Below are 22,687 nucleotides of genomic sequence, written 5' to 3'. Positions count from 1 at the left end.
AATAAGAAATTAGTAAAGAGTAAGGTAGAACATTTAAAAAAAGAAAACAAAAAATTAAAGTGAGGTGAGAGGAGGACCACACCCTGGAGAAATATAATCTACCTGTAGACAAGCCCACACAAGCCCCCAGAGTCTCAAGAGAACTTTTCTGGACCAATTCTTCTCCATATACTACACTGAACTGTGAAATCAAATTGTTCAAACTTAAAATAACTCCAACTTAAAGCTGTTGGAATTTTAACTTATTCTGAGCCTTGAGAGGAATATGGCTACGCAGCCCAAGTCACGTGGTATACAGCTGCAACTTCTGCCATTTTTTCTGTAAATAATTAAAATGCCAAGCAGCACCAGAGATAAGACCCCCTCAGATCCTTGTCCCTTCTCACGGAGTAAGGAATCTTCCCTGGAATGTAGCAATCTGTAACCAATCAAATTGCTGTGGTGTACGTTCTGGTCTTGTATGAACGATGTAATCCTGCTGGAACTTCTCTGTCTCTACCTATGTAAGTGAAACCTTAACTTCACGTTGGAACACTGACCCCATTCACTTGGGTGTTTCCAGGTGATCATCCTCAAGCTTTGCACTCAAATAAACTGTACTTAAATCATATTTTCTGAATCTCATTATTTAAGGTTGACAGAACCTTTTCAGACTGAGTGAACTTTACTTTCTCAAACTTTGCCCTATCCTATCCACATCAAGCTCAAAGATTTATATTTTGCACATCTGATGTGACAGAAATTTCCCAAATGGAAGCTCAATAAGAAAAATAAATCAGAAAAGTCACACTGCAACCAAACTCCAAACCAATTGAATCCATTCAAACAGCATGCCAATTCAGCTAACTACGTATGCAGATTAACCTCCTTAATTTAATTTTCTAGATAAAAAATATTCATCCTTCAAAACTGTTTAACAATCTAAGCTTTGACATGTAAAGAGAATTAATTAAACCATTCAAATATAAATTCAAAAATATCCCCCAAATCAAAATATAATGAAATAAATTAGCCATTCCAACACTCCTTCTCCCCCAATGAACACTGAAACAGGTTACTGAGATTCTAACAAGGCATGTAAACTGATTCCAGGAATATTAATCCAGATGCACAAAATAAAAAGCAACAATGTAATTTAAGCTTTTCTAAAACTAGAATTTAAATGTATTTAAATACGAAGTGGCAGAGCAAAGAGTCAAACCCAGGTTTCTCTGACTCCAGTCCCTGGCCCCCCAAAAAATGCCTCCAGACAGGGAATCAGGGTAAACGCCATCCTTAATTTACCAATACCCACCTTTATTTTTATATTTACTGGGTACATCAGCATCTGTTATAAAAGCTGTCTTGATTTTTTATGTATATGCTTCCTCCCTTGGCCCACACCTAAGTTTCTAGAAACATGAGCTTTCTGGCTATCTTTTGATTTCCTTTTTTCTTTTTCTTCTTCTAAATATCAAAAAAGCTCTAACTACTTAGTCCAAAAAAGGGGAAGCATTTCAGATTTTCGATGAAGGCTTTCTGGGTCTCATGTGCTGCTTTCCCACCGGCAGGCAGCCATGGCAGCATACCTTCACCTCTCACAGCCAGCTCAGAGGACCTTAGCCCCGGCAGGCACAGCAGGAGCAAGGGGTCCGCAGGAGGTAATTTCATGGCTTGGCACAGCTCCGTCTTCCCATGTGTCAAGAGAAGCTGGCAATCTGGATGTTTATGTGAAGTCCATATGTTTAAACCTTGCCGACAAATTCAAAACTTCTAAAAACACTGTGTGTGGACCACTCTAAATCTGTCCAAGGGTGGACTTCAGTCTGCTAGTTGCCAGTTTATAATGCCTAAGCTTCTGGTTAGGAACAATTTAGTTAAACTTTTATCCTTCCCTAAATATATTCCTTATGGAAGCCATGGAAGATAAAACCCTTGCTGTCCAGGAGACCAGTGGGGACAAAGGACACACCATTTCAGGGCAAGATAGCAAATGAAGAGAGAGAGAGAAGCCTGCAAAGGAGAACACAGCACCCACCCACCACACACCTCTCCTTACCACTGGCTGTCACAGGGCAAATTTGGAAAGTGGTGGTACAAAGATGACAGAGTTAACCTCACCCTTCTATATTAGAGAAGAAAAAAGGGGCTCAGAACTCTATAAAAACAAAAAACAAGTTCAACAGCCCAAACTCTGTATATCCAAAGTGAGTTTCAAAATAGTCTTAATGGAACCATGGCAACAGAAAAAGCTTACCTGCTTAGAGGTGTGCTGGTGTTATAAACAAAAAATAAAACGAACTTTGACTGAGCACCATCGATGCTCCAAGTGCTGCAGGTGCTGCAGGAAGATCATCTTATGTAAATCTCCCAACAACACTAGAAAGAGTCATTATTCCCAATTTGCAGACACAGAAACTGAGACTGTAAAATCCTAAGGCTTTGGAAAGAGCCAATATCTGATTCCTTTCCCATTAGCCAGATGACCTGGCCAGAGAGATTAGGGCTATCATTGCAGACACATAATGGCAAGAAGTCAAGAAAAACTCATTAGCTACAATAATTAAAAGTGTAGAACTGGCACTAAAAGAGGCAAAGAGATTCCCTAAGACACAGCAGAGGCCACAGCAGGCCCTGTTGATTATGAGAACTTAAAGTTTGTGACAAAATTAGTTTCACAAATAAATACAAAAGAAAATATAAGGACCACTCAATAAGTAATGTTGAAATAATTAACAGCAAGTTTCAGGAAAATCAATTTATACTTCCCAAATTATGCCACTTAATGAAATACACTTCAAACAAATCGAAAAGTTATTTTTTCATCAAATTATATAACTAAGATGAAAGAAAAATGAGTATCACTGGCTCTCCGGGCAAATTGTTACTTTCAAAAATTAGGAGTTACAGAAGAAATTTCAATTATTAAAAAAAAGGTGTGTGGTGGCACACACCTGTAGTCCCAGTTATTCAGCAAGCTGAGGCAGGAGGTTCACTCGAGCCCAGAAGTTCTGGGCTATAGTGCGCTATGCTAATCAGGTGTCCACACTAAGTAAGACGCCAATATAGTGACCTCATGTGAGCTGGGGACCACCAGGTTGCCTAAGAAGGGGTTAACTGGCCCAAGTCAGAAACAGAGCATGTCAAAACTCCCTTGCTGATCAGTAGCGGGAATGTGCTTCTGAATGGCCACTGCACTGCAGCCAGAACAACATGGTGAGACCCTGTCTCTTATTTTAAAATTGTTTAAATAAATAAATTTTGAGAGCTAAACTTAAAAGTAAATGTTTTCTATATAAAAAATGAAAAGGCAAACAACAAAATGTAAGGTATATCTGGATATATAACAGGCCTGGGGTTAATATTCTTACTATAGCTATAGAATACATGTAAAAGAAATTAAGAAGAACCAAAAGACTTCAATTGAGAAATGGACAAAGGACAGAAACAGACAACTCAAAAAGGAAAAATAACTAGAAATAAATGAACAGAAAAATATTCACTGACTGTCAGCCAAAAAAATACAAATAAACATCAATAAAGTGCCACCATTTATCAAGCAAATCATGAAAAAGAATTTTAAAATAATAATATCCATGGCTGGTCAGGTATGGCAAAACTAATATTCTCATATGCATACATAACTATAAGCATTTTAAAGTGGCATAAACTTTTTGGAAAATAATATGGCAATCTTCTTACAATCTTTCCTAAAGAAATAATCAAAAAACTCAGAGTGGGGGATAGAAGGGGACACCTGTACATGTAACAATGTTCATTGTAACATTTATAAAACTGAAAATAATGTAAATAAATAGGGAAAAGATAAATTATGATGTAGTGACTAGATTACCAGTACCTTGAGAGCAGGATATGTCTTGTTCACGATGGGAGATCAGGGGCCAAGTATATACAGTATAATCATTAAATAAATATGAGTGAATACTGAAGGAAAGCAAAAATATAAGGCTACTTAAAATGATGGTTAAAATCTAGGTAGGTGCTGGCAAAAGTTTAAGTGAGGGCAAGAACATAAAAGTGTGTTACAATCATATTTTTGAAAACTGCATTAGAAAAACTGCTAGAAGGAAATATATGAAATACTAACAGTCATTGTGCTAAGGGGTTTATGAGCACTAATTCTTTATTGTGGTTATTATCTTTTATTTATTTATTTGTTGTAGAGACAGGATCTTGCTATCTTGCTCAGGCTGGTTGAACACCTGGCCTCAAGCCAGTGCTCCCACCTCAGCCTCCCAAAGTGCTGAGATTATAGGTGTGAATCACCATGTCTGGCCTATTATCTTTATTTAAAATGTAAACACACTCCAGAGTGATTATTATGATAATTATTTAAAATTTAAGTTGATCCTTAGAAATCGGAGAAAAGATAATTTAATAACCAATGGAAAATACATAAAATCTCTAAATAGCTCTGTATTATAAGTAAATCTGCCCAGCTAAAAAGAAAAGCATAGTCACACAGAGAAGTCAGCAACTGACATTTATTATTTATTTTTATTTTATTTTATTTATTTTTGGGTTTTTTTGTTGTTGTTTTGTTTTTTGTTTTTTTTTTTTTTTTGAGATGGAGTCTCCCTCTGTTGCCCAGGCTGGAGTGCAGTGGTGGTACAATCTCGGCTCACTGCAACTTCCGCCTCCCGGGTTCAAGCGATTCTCCCGCCTTAGCCTCCCGAGTAGCTGGGATTACAGGTGCCCACCACCATACCCAGCTAATTTTTGTATTTTTAGTAGAGACAGGGTTTCGCCATGTTGGCCAGGCTGGTCTCGAACTCCTGACCTCAGGTGATCCACCCACCTCAACTTCCCAAAGTGCTGGGATTACAGGCGTGAGCCACCCCACCCGGTGACATTCATAATTTAGATGTGATGTATCATTTCTGAGTCCTAACTCAGTAATAAATAACAGGAAGCCAAAATGAAGACACTCAAACAATAGCAAATGCTCAATTTGGTACATTCCTACTTTTTTTCTGAGCCCTCTCTGGCTCTGGGCTAAAAGGCTTTAGAACAGTTATCTCTCGATTTGAAGGCTTCCAGTCAGTCTGGGTCAATTCTATAATGTCAGTGGGAATTTCAGAAAAGCAGGCCAGGTCAGAGGTGGGGTAGGCTAGTAGGGTTAAGGTCCCCAAGTCGAATTACATTTTCCTCTTCTAAAAAACCGAAACTACATAACGGGAGAAAAAGAAGGTACGAAACATTACCAGTTCTTCTAAAGCTCTGTAGTAATTCAAACTGTTGTTCACAACCCTTTAGTTAGTCACAAAATTGAAAGGGTCACAACTAGGATCTTATAAGGGCTGCAACAGAACAGAAAATGGTGTGCATGTCACATTAAGAGGATACCATTTCATAAAACCTTTGTTTCTATCATATGTGTGTATATGTGTGAAAGAGTATGTCAGCGTAGCAATGCTAACTATATTTTTTACTATGATTTGTGGTCAAAAAAATTTCCAAAGCATTCATTTAGATAACCCAGACCCTGACTTGGGTGCTAGAAAACCACCCAGAGATAAATTGTTTGAAACTAAAGGACTCGTCTAGAAGTAGGAATGTAGTGAGTCCAGTTCAACTGGGTGTTAGGCACTAACACAAAACAAATACTTCTTAATATTTCATCCAGGAATAAATAACCGCTGCCAACCAAAGGCTCCAGAAAGCATCGTTTTACGGTTGCACCATGAGGTGCTGACAGTTTCACACAAGTATGCTGCTTTTTCCCTAATGCGTGCTTTCCTCCACTTGAGATTTTAGGATGATATGGTTGCGGAGACTACTTATCTAGTCACTACAGAAGCACATTACAGTACCAGAGTCATAGCTAGGAAATCTAACCCCCTCCTTTGCCAGATGGACAAACTGAGGCTTAGAGTGATGAAATGCCCCAGGAAATGCCAAGGTCAATGCCAAGTAGAGCTGAGATCAGACTCCCAGTCCCAGTTCTTTTCCGAGAATCCTTAAATTAAAGGCACAGGAGAGCATAAAGCAACACTCCCTGCCAAGAGACAAGCAGATAACATTTTCTTTTCTTTTTTGGTCTTACTGGTTAGTTTATTATACTTCTCAATTTTTACTAAGGACTAAATAAAATATTTGGATGAAGAGGCCCCCTGTCCTTAAATTTTAAAAAAGTTTTTAAAGAGTTAATAAGACTGCTTGCTGAAGCTGCACAAGGGGAGGTTTTTTGTTTGTTTGTTTGTTTGTTTTTGTTTGTTTCTCTATCGGGGAATTTCTAGGTTAATTGTAACACTCTCCTTGGGAGACCTACTCATATAAAAATAAAGCAGTGTGATCTCTTTTTGAATTCTTTCTATTCTGACAATAGTTGAGAAGAAAAGCTTGGTAAGGTAGTCATTCTCTTCTCAGATAAGTATATACTGTACACAATTTAGTTTAGTGTTACAGATATCAACAAATCACCAACTGCAGTAGTCTTAAACCACAATCTACTTATTGATTTCTAAATGCCACAAAGTGTTGTAATTTCCCCCGAACTGTTATTTTTAATGACATGAAGATGATTCTCCATGCTTTCTCAAAGCCAAATGCAAAGTGAAAACAGACAGCCAGAGAAAGATGCTACGCAAGTAAAAACTCACATTTCCTTTTCTAAAGTTTTGATTTTGTTTGTTTGGAAAAGGCCATCTCTCTAAAGTTTCTTCTAGCTACTTAAATCCTATGATTTTTTACCTATATTTCTTTTTCCAAATAAGATTAGTAACACTTGAGGTGTAAGACAGATGGTCAGGATTTCATGATTTAAAAATCACTCATTTTAAGAGTGTTGGAATTGCCACCCTAACTTTCCCATAGTGTTGCAATATCTGGATGAATATATACTGATTAAGATCTGTGAAGTCCTGGACAGACTCTGGTTTGATAATATAAAAATAGGAAATTCAGAACTGTCAGGAGCTCTGGGATCACTTGAAGCTAATCCTACTCTAGTAAGCCTCCTCAAATAAGCTTTCCCATAGTGATCTTTCCCATAGTGATTTTTCCTTAAAAAGTCAGTCTGTTTCTGACCTTTAGAGACAGAGACAGCCTGTTTCCAGAAAGATTTGCTAGCATGAAGAGAGTGCTTCATGTTTTGAATTCGGAGTAAAGGTCTAATTTTCCACAATTATACAGGACAAGTTCCCTCTTTGGGACCTTGAAATCCACAATTATTACCACCAAGTGACGAGTCTCAAGTGCGCAGTGGAAAGTGTATTAATTTTATGCTATTAGAGACTTCACACTAGACTAACTAATTTTGTTAGTCAAAAATTAGTTTAGATGGATTCTAATTTTGCTGACTTCAGAGCCCTCACTCCCTCACTCTGAAGAGTCCTCAACTTTCAGAACTGTGCTTGGCACTGTAAAACTTTGATTTGCATTTCTTATGAAAATTGTGCAAATGTTATAAAATACATGGTACATAAAACTCTATCAGGAGCTCAACTGAACTGCACCAAGGTCTAATTATCAGTTAAACTAATGGTTGAAGCAGAGAACTGAGATAGTGCAATTTCATAATACAAAGAATTAATGGTAAATGAACCAATACTATGAGGATACATAAGACGAAATAAAATTTTAACTTTTTTTTTTTCAGGAAATAGTCAAGTAGTCATGGCCACTTTGAATCACAGTAATTTAGAGTTGGAAAAAAAAGGCCCTTGAAGTAGAAAAAAATCCAACCCCCTTGTTCCAGCCCATTCCCACTCCCATCCCATATTGTACTGTTGGTCACCCCGGCTTCTCAGGCTCAACTTAAATACCTTTGCTGACAGAATCGCACAACATCCTCAGGTCCATTTCAATTCAAAAAGTGATCACCAGTCATTGCTTAATTCATTCAAGGAACATATAATGCCTATCTCCTTTGTGCTAGGCATTGGGAGTCAGATTTCTATATATTGGGATAAAAATCTCACCCCCCTCTTAACAATTGTTTGTGCTCTGCCCTCAGGACTTAGAGAGAACACAGCTAACTATGTTGTATAAATTGGCCCTGAATAAAGTCATAATATAAAAAGGCAGTTCCCCATATCGCCCTCGCCAGTACCTTTCTTCCCTATAGTTCTCTCTCCCACAGCCTCCTTCTCCACACCCTACCACCAACACAGGCCTTTTTATCCAGAAAAAGAACCCTGAAATCTTTCATCCAACGGGTTCAGTACTTTTTGCTATCAGAGTCACTCTTCCTGCAGGCACTAATTTCCAGATTCCTCAAAATGTGAGGACACTGAGTGCTGAGTTCTGAACTCAAGCCAATTGGCTCCGTTGTCTACCCTTAATCAGGACATTCTAGTGCTTCTTAATGAATGGGAGTTTTCTTGCCTCCTCTATCTAAAATGCCCTTTCCTCCACAGGAAAGGCTTTTTCACAAGAACTCCTACTCACCCTGCAACACCCATCCGTAGAAGAGATTATTGGTGTTTTCTAACCACAAGCAGGAGGTTCATTGGCAACCCCAGAGGACAATGTTTGTACCTGCTGTTAACTCCTAGGGAGGGAATGATTTCCCATAATTGCCTAATAGAAACTACCTAGTTACTGAAAATCTCTGTATGAATGCTAAGATTACTGACTTGTGTTGATATGCTTATAAAGAACTTATGAAGATACAAAGGTCTGCATGGGACTGGGTCCCACCAGGAGAGAGGTCCCTCCTGGATTTCATCACTTGAAGAGGCTGCCACTAAACAAAGGAGCCCCTGCTAAGCTGCAGACTAAACATAAGTCTTGACCAAAACAGAGTGGAGATATCTGAAAGGAAGCTCCTAGGCAGGGAATGCTAAAATGGCATTCACTCAGAAAAGACAGTCCAAAAAGAAGTGGGGAAATGAGGTATCCAAAGTGTCAAAGTTTGGTATGCCCTTTGGGTATATAACCCAACTACAACTAAGGCAAAGATAGACTCAGACAAGGGTGGAGAGTTTCTGAAACAGGCTCTGTACTATGGTAGCACCAGAAATCTATATTTGTAAATCAGATTGTATTTATATTTCTTCTATTCCTTTATATTTCCTCCATTGATAATGAGTAAAGTTCAAGGCTGTTTGAACTCAGGTAAAAGGAACTTGAAGGCAAGAGTTTTTTTTTGTTTTTTTTTTTTTTTTTTTTGAGACGGAGTCTGGCTCTGTCGCCCAGGCTGGAGTGCAGTGGCCGGATCTCAGCTCACTGCAAGCTCCGTCCCCCGGGTTTACGCCATTCTCCTGCCTCAGCCTCCCGAGTAGCTGGGACTACAGGCGCCCGCCGCCTCGCCCGGCTAGTTTTTTGTATTTTTTACTAGAGACGGAGTTTCACCGTGTTCGCCAGGATGGTCTCGATCTCCTGACCTCGTGATCCGCCCGTCTCGGCCTCCCAAAGTGCTGGGATTACAGGCTTGAGCCACCGCGCCCGGCCGAAGGCAAGAGTTTTTATCCACTCTTGGGCTTGAAGACATGAGTATTATCAGGCCACTATTGAGGGCAATTTGAGTGAAAGAATCCTCCAAAGGGAGGTAAAATTTAGGGGACAACATGGATTGTGGAATCCAGCCATTCTTCCCCATCTGCAAATTCTCTTTCCAGTACTAAATCTTGGAAGTAGTAGTTTTGTTTTTATTAAGCAATGTTCTTCTAAAATTCCTCCACTAAATTGTGAGCATCTTGAAAGGATCTTATCATTTTCATCATTACCATGTACGCATGTGACTGGAACACAGTAAGTACTCAAATGTTTGTTGACAGAATAAATGAAGCAATTCATGGACTTTCGGCGTTTCGAAGCACTCTAAAGTCCACCTTGTCCAGTACTTTTCCTACAAGTGTATATTTGTCCACGTAAGGCTTTCATAGGTCATCATATAATTAATTCAACAAATATCAACTAAAAGCCTACAATAGTTAAGATGCTGTGCTTTCTGGAACAGCAACAAAACACATCAGTCACTGATACAACAAATGTGTATTAAGGACCTATTGCATGCCAGGTACCATGTCAGGCCCTAATGATGATACAATGAATAAGACGCACAAAGCTCCTTAGGGAACTCACAGACGAGAAAATAAAATGGACATGAAGCATATACTGTATAACACTGTTTAAAATGGAAAATGTTATGTGTTTTCAAAGGCACACATAAAGGCAATGAAAAAGTCAAAGGTCAAAAAGATAAACCAGGGTTTCATAAGAATTTATGGAACACGGCCATTCAGGTATGGGACATTACTTGCGGCTTTAACCTTAAGAGTTCAGGAATGGAGATTACTAGTTTCTAGCCAAAGCAGTGAATGGTAATGGCTTTGTAGGTTGTGATGAAAATCAATATTCCATTTTCATATATTTAGCATTATATCAAGTGACATTAACATTGAATTTTGGAAAGCAAGAAGATAGATCAATTCTTCTAATGAAAACCATAACCAAAACTGAGCTCTAAATAACAAAGTTATGTTCATATTTGAGTACATGACCCAAAGAAGCAGACTTGTCAACTTGAATAATAAAAAATGTATATTAATAATAATTCCAGGCTTATGGGTAAACCTTATTTAACAGTAACTCCATGACAAAATAATTTCTGTTATTTACACTGTAAACTAGGAAAGTGAAAATTAGGCTAAGATATAGCTAAACATTGCATTTCTTTCAGCCTATAATAAAATAAAATTTATTCTTCAGTTTCATTCATACACACTACTTCAGCGTCTCCAAACACTTGAAAATATACCCCAGTAAAGCTGTTTACTTCAAGGTAAATGTAGTGAAATGGGAATCAGAAGTTTCAATACTATAATAACAACTTAATATTAAAGGAGCTTAGGCTGGTCTGAAGGTAGTTTTATTATCTCAATTGTTCACAGTCAGTTACAGATTGAACTCCTTGTTCTATTCTTCTCCCCTTCTCACTACCATACTTGACTAGTCTTAAAAAAATAAATAAATAAAATATTAAAGGAGCTTAGGTTTAACTACCTTTCTCCTTTTCTTGATTCCATAAACTTGCATATGAATTTTCCACAGCAGTTAGAAATTGATTAGTTCCATCTCCAGTAGTTACAGACTGGGAAAGTGACATCTACCAATATATTCCTTCAATATATTTTATGGAATATATCCCATAAAAACAATACTGTGATAAAGAATTTCTAGGTCCAGAAGCAGTCTTTTTAATAAAAATTTGCCTTTATGGAAAAAAATCAAACTTTCTTGTAAAGCTTCTCTGCGAATTTCAAAAGGGTCCTACATCCATATACTCCATTTCAGCCATGAATTTCTTCTGTTCATTGCAGAATGCTTGCTGGTGTATGTTTACAATGTTTTCCATTGGATCTGCATTGGAAATTAATCAGGCGCCATTTGTATCGAGCATGATGTAGACAAGAATATGTCATTAATATACTTATCCTAATTACACTGAATAAGACATGAACAAACCTATCAAGCTCAATTTTTGAGGCTACACACTATGCAAAGTGCTGAAACGACTATAAAGACAGCAATGAGCACTTTGTTGCTTAGCCTCTCAATTTTGAGAGTCACCAAGAAAGGACACTTTACCTCTGCATGATTTGAACTTATATTAAGAAAACCTACCTACTGTAAAACCCCTGTGTTATGTACCTCTACAGTGTTCTTTTTTAAGAATACTTATATGGATTTTAGCAGAGAAACAATTCCAGACATTATCATAACACTATCTTCAAGCAACATTCCTCTAGAAATTAGCTTCATCAGCTTTATTTCTGCAATTATTAAAGGACACTCAGTTAAAGCGAAAACGCAAAACAGGGAGAATATGTGAAGGCAGAACAACTAGTTCCACTTCTGCAAATTAAGCAAAATTAAGTAAAAATAAAGGAAACAGGCAAAGGGAAGGAACTCAAGAGCTATTTGCAGCAGTGATCCGTTACAAGTTCTACGTGCTTCTCCTTGAGTTCCAAGAGATAAGGAGGGGAAAGGAGAGAAGGCACCACACAGAAGCCTAAACTTACTCTTGGCACAACTTAGAATATTCACTGAATTCAGCCTAAGATGTCTGGGCTATCTGGATTCGGTGGGAATGTCTGGGAGAAGGGAGTGGCATTTGCTTTCTCCGTCTGAAACCCTGGGAGCTGTAGCAGAGAGTACCCCAACCCCTTGGTTATCTTGCAGAGGAGGCTCAGGGCATCGTTTCCCAAGCACACACCTGCAGGGCCGGGCGGCTTCTCCCTTTTTCCCTCCTGTCCTCAGGGATGGACCAAAGTCCCGCCGGCGCACCGTTACCCCGAGGGCCACCTGGCTCCCGCAAGGGTGAAGCCGGAGCGCACTCCGCCGTCCCAGCTCCCGGAGCCACGCAGCGGAGGCTGCGCGCAGCTGGACACCGGCACCGCCAAGAGGCGCATTACAGTAAAACTTGGGGGAGCAAGTCTACACTCGCGCCGACGCGGAGGCACAGCCCCTGACGCGGGCTCGGGGACCGTCGGCCCGTCCCGCCCCTCCTCGCGGCAGAAGGGCAGCAGTCCATACCTGTCCTCCGAGACGCTGATGACGCCCTCCTCTTTGGGCACGATCACGGCCATATTCACCACCTCCTGGGACCCCTCCATCCGCTGCAGCAGGATCGGCTTGCGGGTCAGAGGCTTGGGCTGGATCTCCGCCGCCATCGGAGGAGGGGGCGCGCCTGGGGCGCCGCCGCCAATCGCGCCGCGGGGCCGGGCTGAGGAGACTGCTGGGGCACGGACACAGGTTGAGACAGAGACTCTGGCTGGCCGGAGCGGAACGCCGGAAACCGGCGAGCATAGCCTGGCCTCCTCTCTCGGGAACGACTCCGCGCTCCCTGCTTCAGGCACCAAAACCGCCACGACCGGGATGCAAGCCGGCGCCACTACCAGAGGAGGGGGCGGAGAGCCGGAGGGGCGGAGCCTTGTGGGCGGGGCCTGCCGCAGGGGGGTGGCCGCTGGTGGGCGCGAGGGCGGGTCCACTTCCGGGAGGGTGGTGAAGGAGGAGGGGAAACCTGGAGCAGGAGGCGGGGATCTGGTGTCCCAGTGCGCGTGCGTCAGTCCCCCTCGCCCGTTTTTCCCCCCTCCCCTCCGCGGCTCCCCGGGCGCTGCAGCACCACTAGGACGCATGCGCTTTCCGTTCCCCGCGGTCTTCTCTCTGCCTCCCACACCCAAGGTTTAGTCCCCTCCCTCTTTAACCTCCCGTGAACGCGCGTATACACACCCCTGGGGACGCGCTTGCCGGAGGCCACGCCCCTTCGAAATTCCCTGAAAAGAGGGCGGAGGCGGGGCGGGGAAAGGAGCGCCTCAGCAAGACCGGAAAGAGAAGAGGCCTGCAGGAAGGAAAGAAGCACAATTAGTTGGGACGTGACTGGGCATGCGCGCGGGGTACCTGGCCTAGCGGTCTTAACAATGAAGCGCGGCGGGGGGCCGCTTACAGCTCCCAACATGCACCAGGCCCAAGCTGCCGGATGGCACCCAGTGGCCTCCTGGGAGTCGTAGTTTCTTGGAGCCTCCGCCCCCTTGTCCTGGAATGACCTATCGCCCACTTCTCTGGGCTGTGGGCCTGGGGAGCTCAGCGGCCTCCAGGGCCATTGGCCAAGTCAGGACCCGGACTTGCCTCTATGGGAACTGAGGAGCAGCCCCCGGCTGAGCAGGACGTCACCACTCCTAGGATCAGGCTGATGCTCGGAATAGTGGCACGGAAGGGACATGGAAAGGAGAGAATCTTTCATACAGATATCTTCAAGGGAGCCCAGAGATCATCTGGGGTGTCTATCGCCTCGTTTTCTTAGATGGCTAAATTACTCAGCCAAGGTTACTTTAGTGCAAAGTTAGGGCTAAACAACCCCTCCTTCCTTCCAGACTTGAACCCAGTCCCCTAGTGCTGGCTTCTTTCCATTTCCCCAGCAATCCAGCCTTTTTAGCTTGCTCCGAACACAATGGACAGAGTTACTGTAGTTACTGAATGAATGTTAGGTGCCTACCACAAGGCCTGGCATGTGGGGTTGATCGTGAAGACTAAGCTCCGATTTTTTGTCTTGCCCAAATTCCTATCTAAGGGGTCTGGGGAGTCATGGCCTAAAAAAACCATAAATTCTCATCAGATGGGTTTTGACCGTGTATATCATGACTTACTTTCCAATCGGTCTCTGGCATAACAAGGAAGAAAATCAAAATGTTTTACCCCAAATGATATTTCATTGCCATACCTTAAAATTGTCCTGCAAAGTCTCTTGTGGGAAAAATCCACGTTCTATATCCCCTTTCTCCTTTGTTTTCCTTCCTTCCCACACCCGGGAGATAACCAACTAAGAACCAGGCATGCTTTTAATCTGGTAAGGAACATTTTACAACCTGCTCTCTCTAAACGCTGCTATCTAAAAGATTCCTCTGCACAATAAAACTTGGTCCACAATCCTTTACCTTAACCTGAACATTCCTTTCCATTGATCCCAGGTTTTCAGATAAAGTCAACCAATTGTCAACCAAAAGATGTTTAAATGTACCTATAGCCTTGAAGCCCCCACATTAAGTTGTCCCACTTTTCTGAACCAAACCAATGTATTTCTTAAATGTATTTGATTGATGTTTCATGCCTTCTTAAAATATATAAAACTAAGCTGTACCCCGGCCACCTTGGGCACATGTTCTCAGGACCTCCTAAGGGCTGTGTCACGGGCCATGGTCACTCATATTTGGCTCAGAATAAATTTCTTAAAATATTTTACAAAGTTTAACTCTTTTCATCAATAGTCATTATGTGATAACCTCCACTGAGCAATCCCAGAATTAAGTTAGCTAAAGAGTAGTCATGGTCTATGTGGTGTGATTGAGTTGCAGGGCTCTGGAAGTGAGAGAGAAATAATGCCATAGCTAGGAAAAGAAAGGGACAGGCCTTGTGGAAATGCATGTCTAAGGTAGGTGTTTGACAGCTCAAGGATCTCACAGATCACTAGAGACATAAGAGAACAGGTGCAAAGAACCTGTCTCAAAGCACACAGGGCAACTCTTTACCACCTTCCGTTTTGCAGAAATTCTGTAAGAACCTTGAAATAGGCTTGAGGTATTTTCCAGCTGTAGGACCTACTGCAGGCATTCCACTTCTCTGAGTCTCAGGTTCCACATCTATTTAAATAGGGCATAACACCTACATCGGGTGGTTCTGGTGGCAATTACAGTTATGACCCAGATACCTTCCCCTATCCTCTTAAAGTTACAAAGGAGGTAGCACCTGCTGCCCCCACCCCAGGCTTTATGGGAATTAGAACCTGAATAGCATCACCATAACCCTGAGTCTGACCCTCAATTCCAAAGAGCCAGAATCTCTATCTTGTCATTCATTCAAGAAATATTTAATAACTACTAGTGATAGGCAGGGAGAACACAGATTTGAATGCAAACCTCTCAATTCTCAAGAATCTCACAGATCATTAGAGACAGATAAGAGAACGGGTCATGACAGGGAAGTGATGATGGCAAGAGTTATAATAGGGGACTCAGGAAGATGGGGTAACACGGGAGAAATACCTAACAGGACCTGCAGTGGAGAGGGTTGGGCAGGAAAAGCTGCATAGAGGAGGTAGAGACTAGACAGAGTCTTGAAGGGTGAGCAGATGTAGTCTGGTTACATGAGCTCAAAGAGTATTTGGGAGAGGGGTGAGTAAAGTGGGGGCAGTCCTCGCATGCTTGTTAAGGAAGTGAAAGGCTTATGAAGAGAGAGGAGAAGGTGAAGACATCAGAGGAGCTGAGTATGGACCATGGCCTGACGCACCTTGTTCTTGGTTGGAAGGGATGCACCCTGGGCACCTGCCACATCATCCTTAGGTGGGATGGGTACTCAAACTATCAATTACTATCAATGTGGCAGCTGCTACAATGGAAGTGCTATGAAGTTCAGTGAGAACTGGAGACCCTCACCTGTGTCTGGCTGTTAAATCAGGGAAGTTTTCTGGAGAAGAAAGAGCTCATCTTGAGTTTGGAACTAGTAAATCCAGACAGAGGAAACAGCATGTGCAAGAGGTGAGAGGTTGGGAGAATTGCGTCGTCTCTTCTGGGAACCTCTAGTAGCTGGAGGGCAAAGTTTGAGGAGGGAGGAAGGTCAAGATATTGGACTGGAAATATGGACAGGTGTGGACAAGGTCCTTGTTTAGGAACTTGAGTTTTAACCTTTATGTGATGGAGAACTATTGTGTCCTCAGAGCACGTCTCTGCTGTGACCAGCACAAGTTCAAGCTCCTGGAATAATACAAGAGACATTTGCTGCTTTTGGAGGTCATCGCTGGAAGGGGAAAAGGAAGAGAGCTAGTGACTGTAGGAATTCACTGTGAGCCACATACTCCAGCACTCTATCCTCATAATTGTGTAATTACAATTGTATTATAATTGTCAGAACCCTTGGTTGCAGGTAACAAAAACACAACTGGCTGAAAACTGAAAGGCATAGGTTATTGTTGGCTTATGCCATAGAAAGTCAGAGAGGCAAAGTGCCTTTCTTGCAGTCACACAGTTATAACAGATGACAGCGGTTACACACACCCAAGTCTGTCTGTCTCCTTCGCCTCCAGGTTCATTTATTCAAATATTCCCACCCCATTGATTCTTTGGCTTCCTAGGAGACTTCTGATTCACTGACCATTGCACTTTTTCACTGTCCAATGTAGTCATAAGATTACATGTTATTATATGTAATAAGCTAAAACCAGTGCCTGCCACCCAGTAACCACCATGTAGGGTTTGCCATTATATTATTATTATCCATTATCCCCCTCATGTTCTCACTTCCCTCCTTTCACTACTTAATTCCCATTGCCCATTATCCTAGCAGTCTCTTGCAAACACCCATAGCATCCTTGCCTCTCTTTCATACTTGGCAGGCAAAACCCCAATCCTGACCAATCCAACTTTTCACTTGCTTCATATCTGCTTTGAACTTGGCAGGAGAAAATTGCACAAACATTCTGATTGGTCTCACTCTAGACTCACAACTCTAGGTCTCTGGTAATTCTCTTATCTGTCTTTAATTAGAAAGTTGGCCAGGCGCGGTGGCTCACGCCTGTAATCCCAGCACTTTGGGAGGCCGAGGCAGGCGGATCACTTGAGGTTAGGAGTTTGAGACCAGCCTGGCCAACATGGTGAAACCCCGTCTCGACTAAAAATACAAAACTTAGCTGGGTGTGATGGTACATGCCTGTAATCCCAGCTACTTGGGAGGCTGAGGCAGGAGAATTGCTTGAACCCAGGAGGCAGAGGTTGCAGTGAGCCGAGATCGCACCACTGCACTCCAGCCTGGGTGACAGAGCAAGACTCTGTCTTAGAAAAAAGAAGGAAGGAAGGAAGGAAGGAAGGAAGGAAGGAAGGAAGGAAGGAAAGAAGGAAGAAGCAATCAGAAGCTGTCTCATCTTCATGTCATCAGATCTATCATCCTGCCTGCAATCTGTACCCATATTCTTCCATACTCTCTGCCTTACTTCTGTAACAATGGAAAAAGAGTCTGCTCCCATTCGAGGCCAGCATGAGTAAACCTCTCTTTCCTCATTGAAGATTCCTGCAGTTATTCACTCTATGTTGTGCCACTTTTTCCTTCTCCATTGGATCTTTCCCAGTGGAGTATAAACATGCACTACTCTGTCTCCCATTTTTTAAATAAACACAGGCCAGGTGTGGTAACTCATGCCTGTAATACCAGCACATTGGGAGGCTGAAGCGGGTGGATCACTTGAGCCCAGACGTTCGAGACCAACCTGGGCAACATGAAGAAACTCAGTCTTTTCAAAAAATACAAAAGTTAGCAGGGTGTGGTGGCATGCAACTGTGGGCCTAGCTACTCAGGAGGCTGAGGTGGGAAGATTGCTTGAACCCTGGAGGCAGAGGTTGCAGTGAACCAAGATCGTGCCACTGCCCTCCAGCCTGGGCAACAGAGTGAGACCCCCTGGTCAAAAAAAAAAAAAAAAACCCACAAAACTCTTCTAGCTGCACATTCTCCTCCATTTCTTCATTCTTCTTCTCAAAAAACTACTCAGTTTGTTTGGACTTAGAATTTCCACATCCTCATTTCCCATTCTCTCTTCAACTATCTTAAGAACCTTCCTAAATCTACACACTATTAGAACTTCTCTTGACAAGATCAAACAACCTCTGTCTTGCCAAATGCAATGGCCATTTCTTCTGCCTCATCTTAATCTGCTTCTCAGAAGCATTCAGCACAATTGACCACTCTTCCTGCCGTGACACTCTTCCTTTGGTTTTCACGGCTTCACACTTTCTTAGTTTTCCTCCTAGGACATTGGTACTCCTCACTGGCTTATCCTCCTGGGCTTCACTCTTCAATTCTGCAGTGCTCTAGGACTCAGTCTTCAGTCCTCTTCTCTTCTTTATCCACACTCTTTCTAGGTGATCTTATCTAATTTTAATGGCTCTATTTGTTTCCTATTGCTGCTGTAACAAATTGCCACAGAGTTAGTAGCTTAAAACAACACAAATTTATCTCTCATATTTCTGGGGCTCAAAAATCCAAAAGGGGTCTTTCTGGGCCAAAGTCAAGGGTTTCAACAAGGCTAATTCCTTAGAGGCACTGAGGGAAAACCCATTTTCTTGCCTTTTTCAGCTTCTAGTGGCCATCTGTATTCTTTAGTTTGTAACCCCTTCCTCCTTCTTTAAATTGTGTCACTCCAGTCTCTGCCTTTGTTACCACATCACCTTCTCCAATTCTAACTTCTCTGTCCTCCCTCTTTTTTTTGTTTTGTTTTGTTTTGTTTTTGTTTTTGAGATGAAGTCTCACTCTGTTGCCCAAGCTGGAGTGCAGTGGCGCAATCTCAGCTCACTGCAACCCCTGCCTCTTGGGTTCAAGTGATTCTCCTGTGTCAGCCTCCTGAGACTACAGGCCTGCACCACCATGCCTGGCTAATTTTTGTATTTTTAGTAGAGACAGGATTTCACCATGTTGGCCAGGCTGTTCTTTAACTCTTGATCTCGTGATCCACCTGCCTCGGCCTCTCAAAATGCTAGGATTACAGGCATGAGTCACAGCACCTGGCCAGTCCTCCCTCTTATAAGGACTGTTGTGACTACATGGGACCTGCCCAGCTCTCCAGGATAATCTTCTCATCTCAAGATCCTTAACTTAATCACATTTGCAAAGTCCCTTTTGCTGTATTTGTAAGTTCCAAGGGTTGGACCGTAGACATATTTGGGGAATTGTTATTCAGCCAACCGAGGTTTTAAGTATCTTACTCCCAAATTCTCATCTCCAGCTCTGACTTCACTTCTGAATTCCAGACTAATATATCTAATGACTTCTCCACTTTGTCACTTACTGTTTAATAGATGTTTTAAATGTTCCCAAACCGTATCTTTAAATCTACTGCATCTGTCACCCAATCCTTCAAAAGTAAGTTCCTAGGAGTCATCCTTGATTCTCTTGTTTTTCTCATTACTCATATCCAAACCATTAACAAGTCCTGTCAGCTCCACCTCCAAAGTATATCTTGACTTGTCCTACTTTATGCTGTCTCTACCTCGGTCCAAGTTGCCATAATCTCTGGCCCCAGCACAGTAGCCAACTGGTTTCTCTGCTTCTTCTCTTGAACTCTTCTCATCAACCCCATACAATCCATTTTTATCACAGTAGCCAGAGTGTTTTTTGTTTTAAAATATAAACCATATTATATTCCTCCAGTGCTTTCAATTCATCAGTGCTTATCATTACACTTGGGATAAAATGCCTCACCAACCTCACCTCTCCTCCTGCTCAGTAATGGCCTAGAAAGTCCACAGAAACACAAACTTCCTTCCTACTGGTGGTCTTTGCACCAGCTATGTGCACCTCCTAGTTATTTTCTTCTCACGCTTCAGGCTTCAGCTCCAAAGTTAGCTCCTAAAAGAGTCTTACCTAGTCGGGTGCATTGGCTCATGCCTGTAATCCCAGCACTTTGGGAGGCCAAGGCGGGTAGATCATGAGGTCAAGAGATTGAGACCAGCCTGGCCAATATGGCGAAACCCTGTCTCTACTAAAAATACAAAAATTAGCTGGGCATGGTGGCATGCGCCTGTAGTCTCAGCTATTGAGAGGCTGAGGCATAAGAATCACTTGAACCCAGGCGATAGAGGTTGCAGTGAGCCAAGATTACACCACTGCACTCTAGCCTGGGTGACAGAGTGAGTGAGACACCATCTCAAGAAAAAAAAGAGCCTTACCTACCACCTCTGAAGTACCCCACCTCTTCAGAACACTCACTGTCATATCACTCTGTTTTATTTTCTTCACAGTACTTACCTCTGCCCAAAATCGTCTTGTTTGTTTCTTAGGTATTCGTTAGTCTCCCTTCTCTAGAAGAGAAGCACCGGGAAAGAAAGGATCTTGACAGTCTGTGCACCATTGTATTCCTAGCCCCTAGAGTAGCACCTGGCATGTTAGGAGGCATGTTTTAAATATTTGTTGAATGAATGACTAGCCAGAGGCAGGTTCAGATTTGTTTAACTCTATTCCATTAAAGCATAATGGAAACACTGGAATCTGGAATTTGCCCTAATTTGTGGGATGGGGCTGACTTTGGGAAAAAATACACAACTGCAGGTATGTCCAACAGGCACAGGAAAATATCAGTATGGTAAAGGCAACAGGTTAGCAATTTGTATCCGAGAGAAAAGCATAGCATGAAATAAATGAGGTGTCCTAATAGACAGATAGGAGAAACTTTGAAAAATTAGAGCTTCTGGCCTTCCTGATAGAGGAAGACTACCCTAGTAGTTCTTAACCTTTTAGATCACAGACCTTATTAAAAATCAGATCAACATTACACATGTGCTAGAGGAGGAGGCATGTACTCATGTACAAATTAATTTTACATGCAATTTCAGAAGGCACACAACTATCAGAAATCCAGCCTGAGAATTCCTGCCTGCTCTGGGAAAATATAGGACTACTTAGTCCCACTCCCCACCACACAAGAAATGGCATTCTGATGAGGATCAAGGACAGAAAGGAGTAGACTTCTAGAAAAATGATTTTCAAATTTCTTTGTTTATATACCACTTTAAATAATTTTGAAAAACTGCTAACCCCTTGCAGAAATTAAGTATAATTTTAAATATTTGAGTCTGAATTCTAGCACCTTGTAAATATTAACATTTGTTATAAAGATTTTTACATTTGAGAATGTTATTGAGTCCCCTTGTAATACTATCTGAAATAAAATATATACGTGTGAATATGTATATATAAATTAAAATTCTATAATTTGTTTAATATACTAAGGCCATAAGCTCTAATTTTTCAAAGTTTCTTCTAGATTAACTAATCATTACAATGGTTAGTTCACAATAGTTAAAACAACCAAAATATATTACAGTTTTATGTAAAACTATTAAACAAAAAAGTAAATTTTCTTTTCTTTTTTCTTTTTTTTTTCAGGTACAGAGTCTGGCTGAAGTGCAGTGGTGCGATCTCGGCTCATTGCAACCTCTGCCTCCCTGGTTCAATCGATTCTCCTGCCTCAGCCTCCTGAGTAGCTAGGGCTACAGGCACCCACCACCGGTGGCACCTGGCAAAATTTTTGGTATTTTTTAGTAGAGACAGTGTTTCACCATGTTGGCCAGGCTAGTTTTGAACTCCTGACTTCAGGTGATCCACTCACCTCAACCTCCCAAAGTGCTGGAATTATAGGCATTAGCCACCGTGCCTGGCCAAAAGTAAATTTTTAATAAAAATTTTTATTGGAGATGAACAAGACTGGGTTTTTATATTTCCCTGTATTCAAAAGTAAATAATAACTTATTGTTAGAATGAATTAAGCAGGATTCAAGATCAATTCTATTCCCACATTTTATTTTGTAAATATAAGGACTGAGCAACCTCATTTACATAAATGGAGGGAATGGAGAGAGTTTTGGTGTAGCAATGCCACTCAGTTCTTTTTTTTTTTTTTAATACGGAGTTTCACTCTTGTTGCCCAGGGTGGAGTGCAATGGCCTGATCTTGGCCCACTGCAAACTCTGGCTCCCAGATTCAAGCAATTCTCCTGCCTCAGCCTCCCAAGTAGATGGGATTACAGGCACATGCCACCACACCGAGCTAATTTTGTAGTTTTAGTAGAGATGGCGTTTCACTATGTTGGCCAGGCTGGTCTCGAATTCCTGACCTCAGGTGATCCACCCACCTTGGCCTCACAAAGTGCTGGGGTTATAGGTGTGAGCCACTGCACCTGGCCACCACTCAGTTCTTTGAACTCTTTTTGAGTTAAATGTCAAAAATCACACAGTTGGGAGATACTTTTTGCAAATCATATATCTGATGAGGTTCTTATATCTAGAATATCTAAAGAACTCTTACAACTCAATAATAAAAAGACAACCCCGTTTTTAAATGGGCAAAGGATCTGAGTAGACATGTCTCCAGAGGAGATATACAAATGGCCAATAAGCACGTGAAAAAATGCTCAATATCATTAGCCATCAAGGAAATGCAAGTCAAAACCAATGAGATAGCACTTTACAACTACTAGAATGGCTATAATAAAAAAGATACATAACAGCAAATATTGGAAAGGATATGGTGAAATTTCTTTCTTTCACTGCTGGTGGGAATGTAAAATGGTACTGCCTCTTTGGAAAACAGTCTGGCAATTCTTCAAAATGTTAAACATAGTGTTACCATATGACCCAGCAATTCTACTTCTAGCTATATGCCCAAGAGAAGTAAAAACTTAGGTTCATATAAAAGCCTGAACGTAAAT

At 41.7% G+C, this 22,687-nt stretch overlaps 1 protein-coding gene across 8 annotated transcripts in view; it reads right to left on the bottom strand.

Annotated features, from left to right (window-relative positions):
- Positions 1-13,374, bottom strand: part of WDFY2 (WD repeat and FYVE domain containing 2) — a 182,772-nt gene extending 169,398 nt beyond the window's left edge. For 6 of the 8 annotated variants that reach the window (XR_004178709.1, XR_002518374.2, XR_004178710.1 and 3 more), the window contains exons 1-2: positions 13,180-13,374; positions 12,484-12,970 (exon numbers count right to left, since the gene is read on the bottom strand). Coding sequence is in view for 4 of the 8 variants with exons in the window: in XM_003913902.5 (XP_003913951.3) it covers positions 12,484-12,620 (137 nt within the window). In the remaining 4 variants the exon portion in view is untranslated. Of the gene's footprint in view, positions 1-12,483 lie in introns of all 8 variants that reach the window. The other 2 variants (XM_031655857.1, XM_021929640.2) reach the window with 2 other exon arrangements.
- Between the last annotated feature and the right edge of the window lie 9,313 nt (positions 13,375-22,687).

The sequence above is a fragment of the Papio anubis genome, chromosome 15 (assembly GCF_008728515.1).
Source record: "Papio anubis isolate 15944 chromosome 15, Panubis1.0, whole genome shotgun sequence".
Taxonomy (NCBI): domain Eukaryota; kingdom Metazoa; phylum Chordata; class Mammalia; order Primates; family Cercopithecidae; genus Papio; species Papio anubis.
This window is presented reverse-complemented; position numbering and strand designations above follow the sequence as displayed.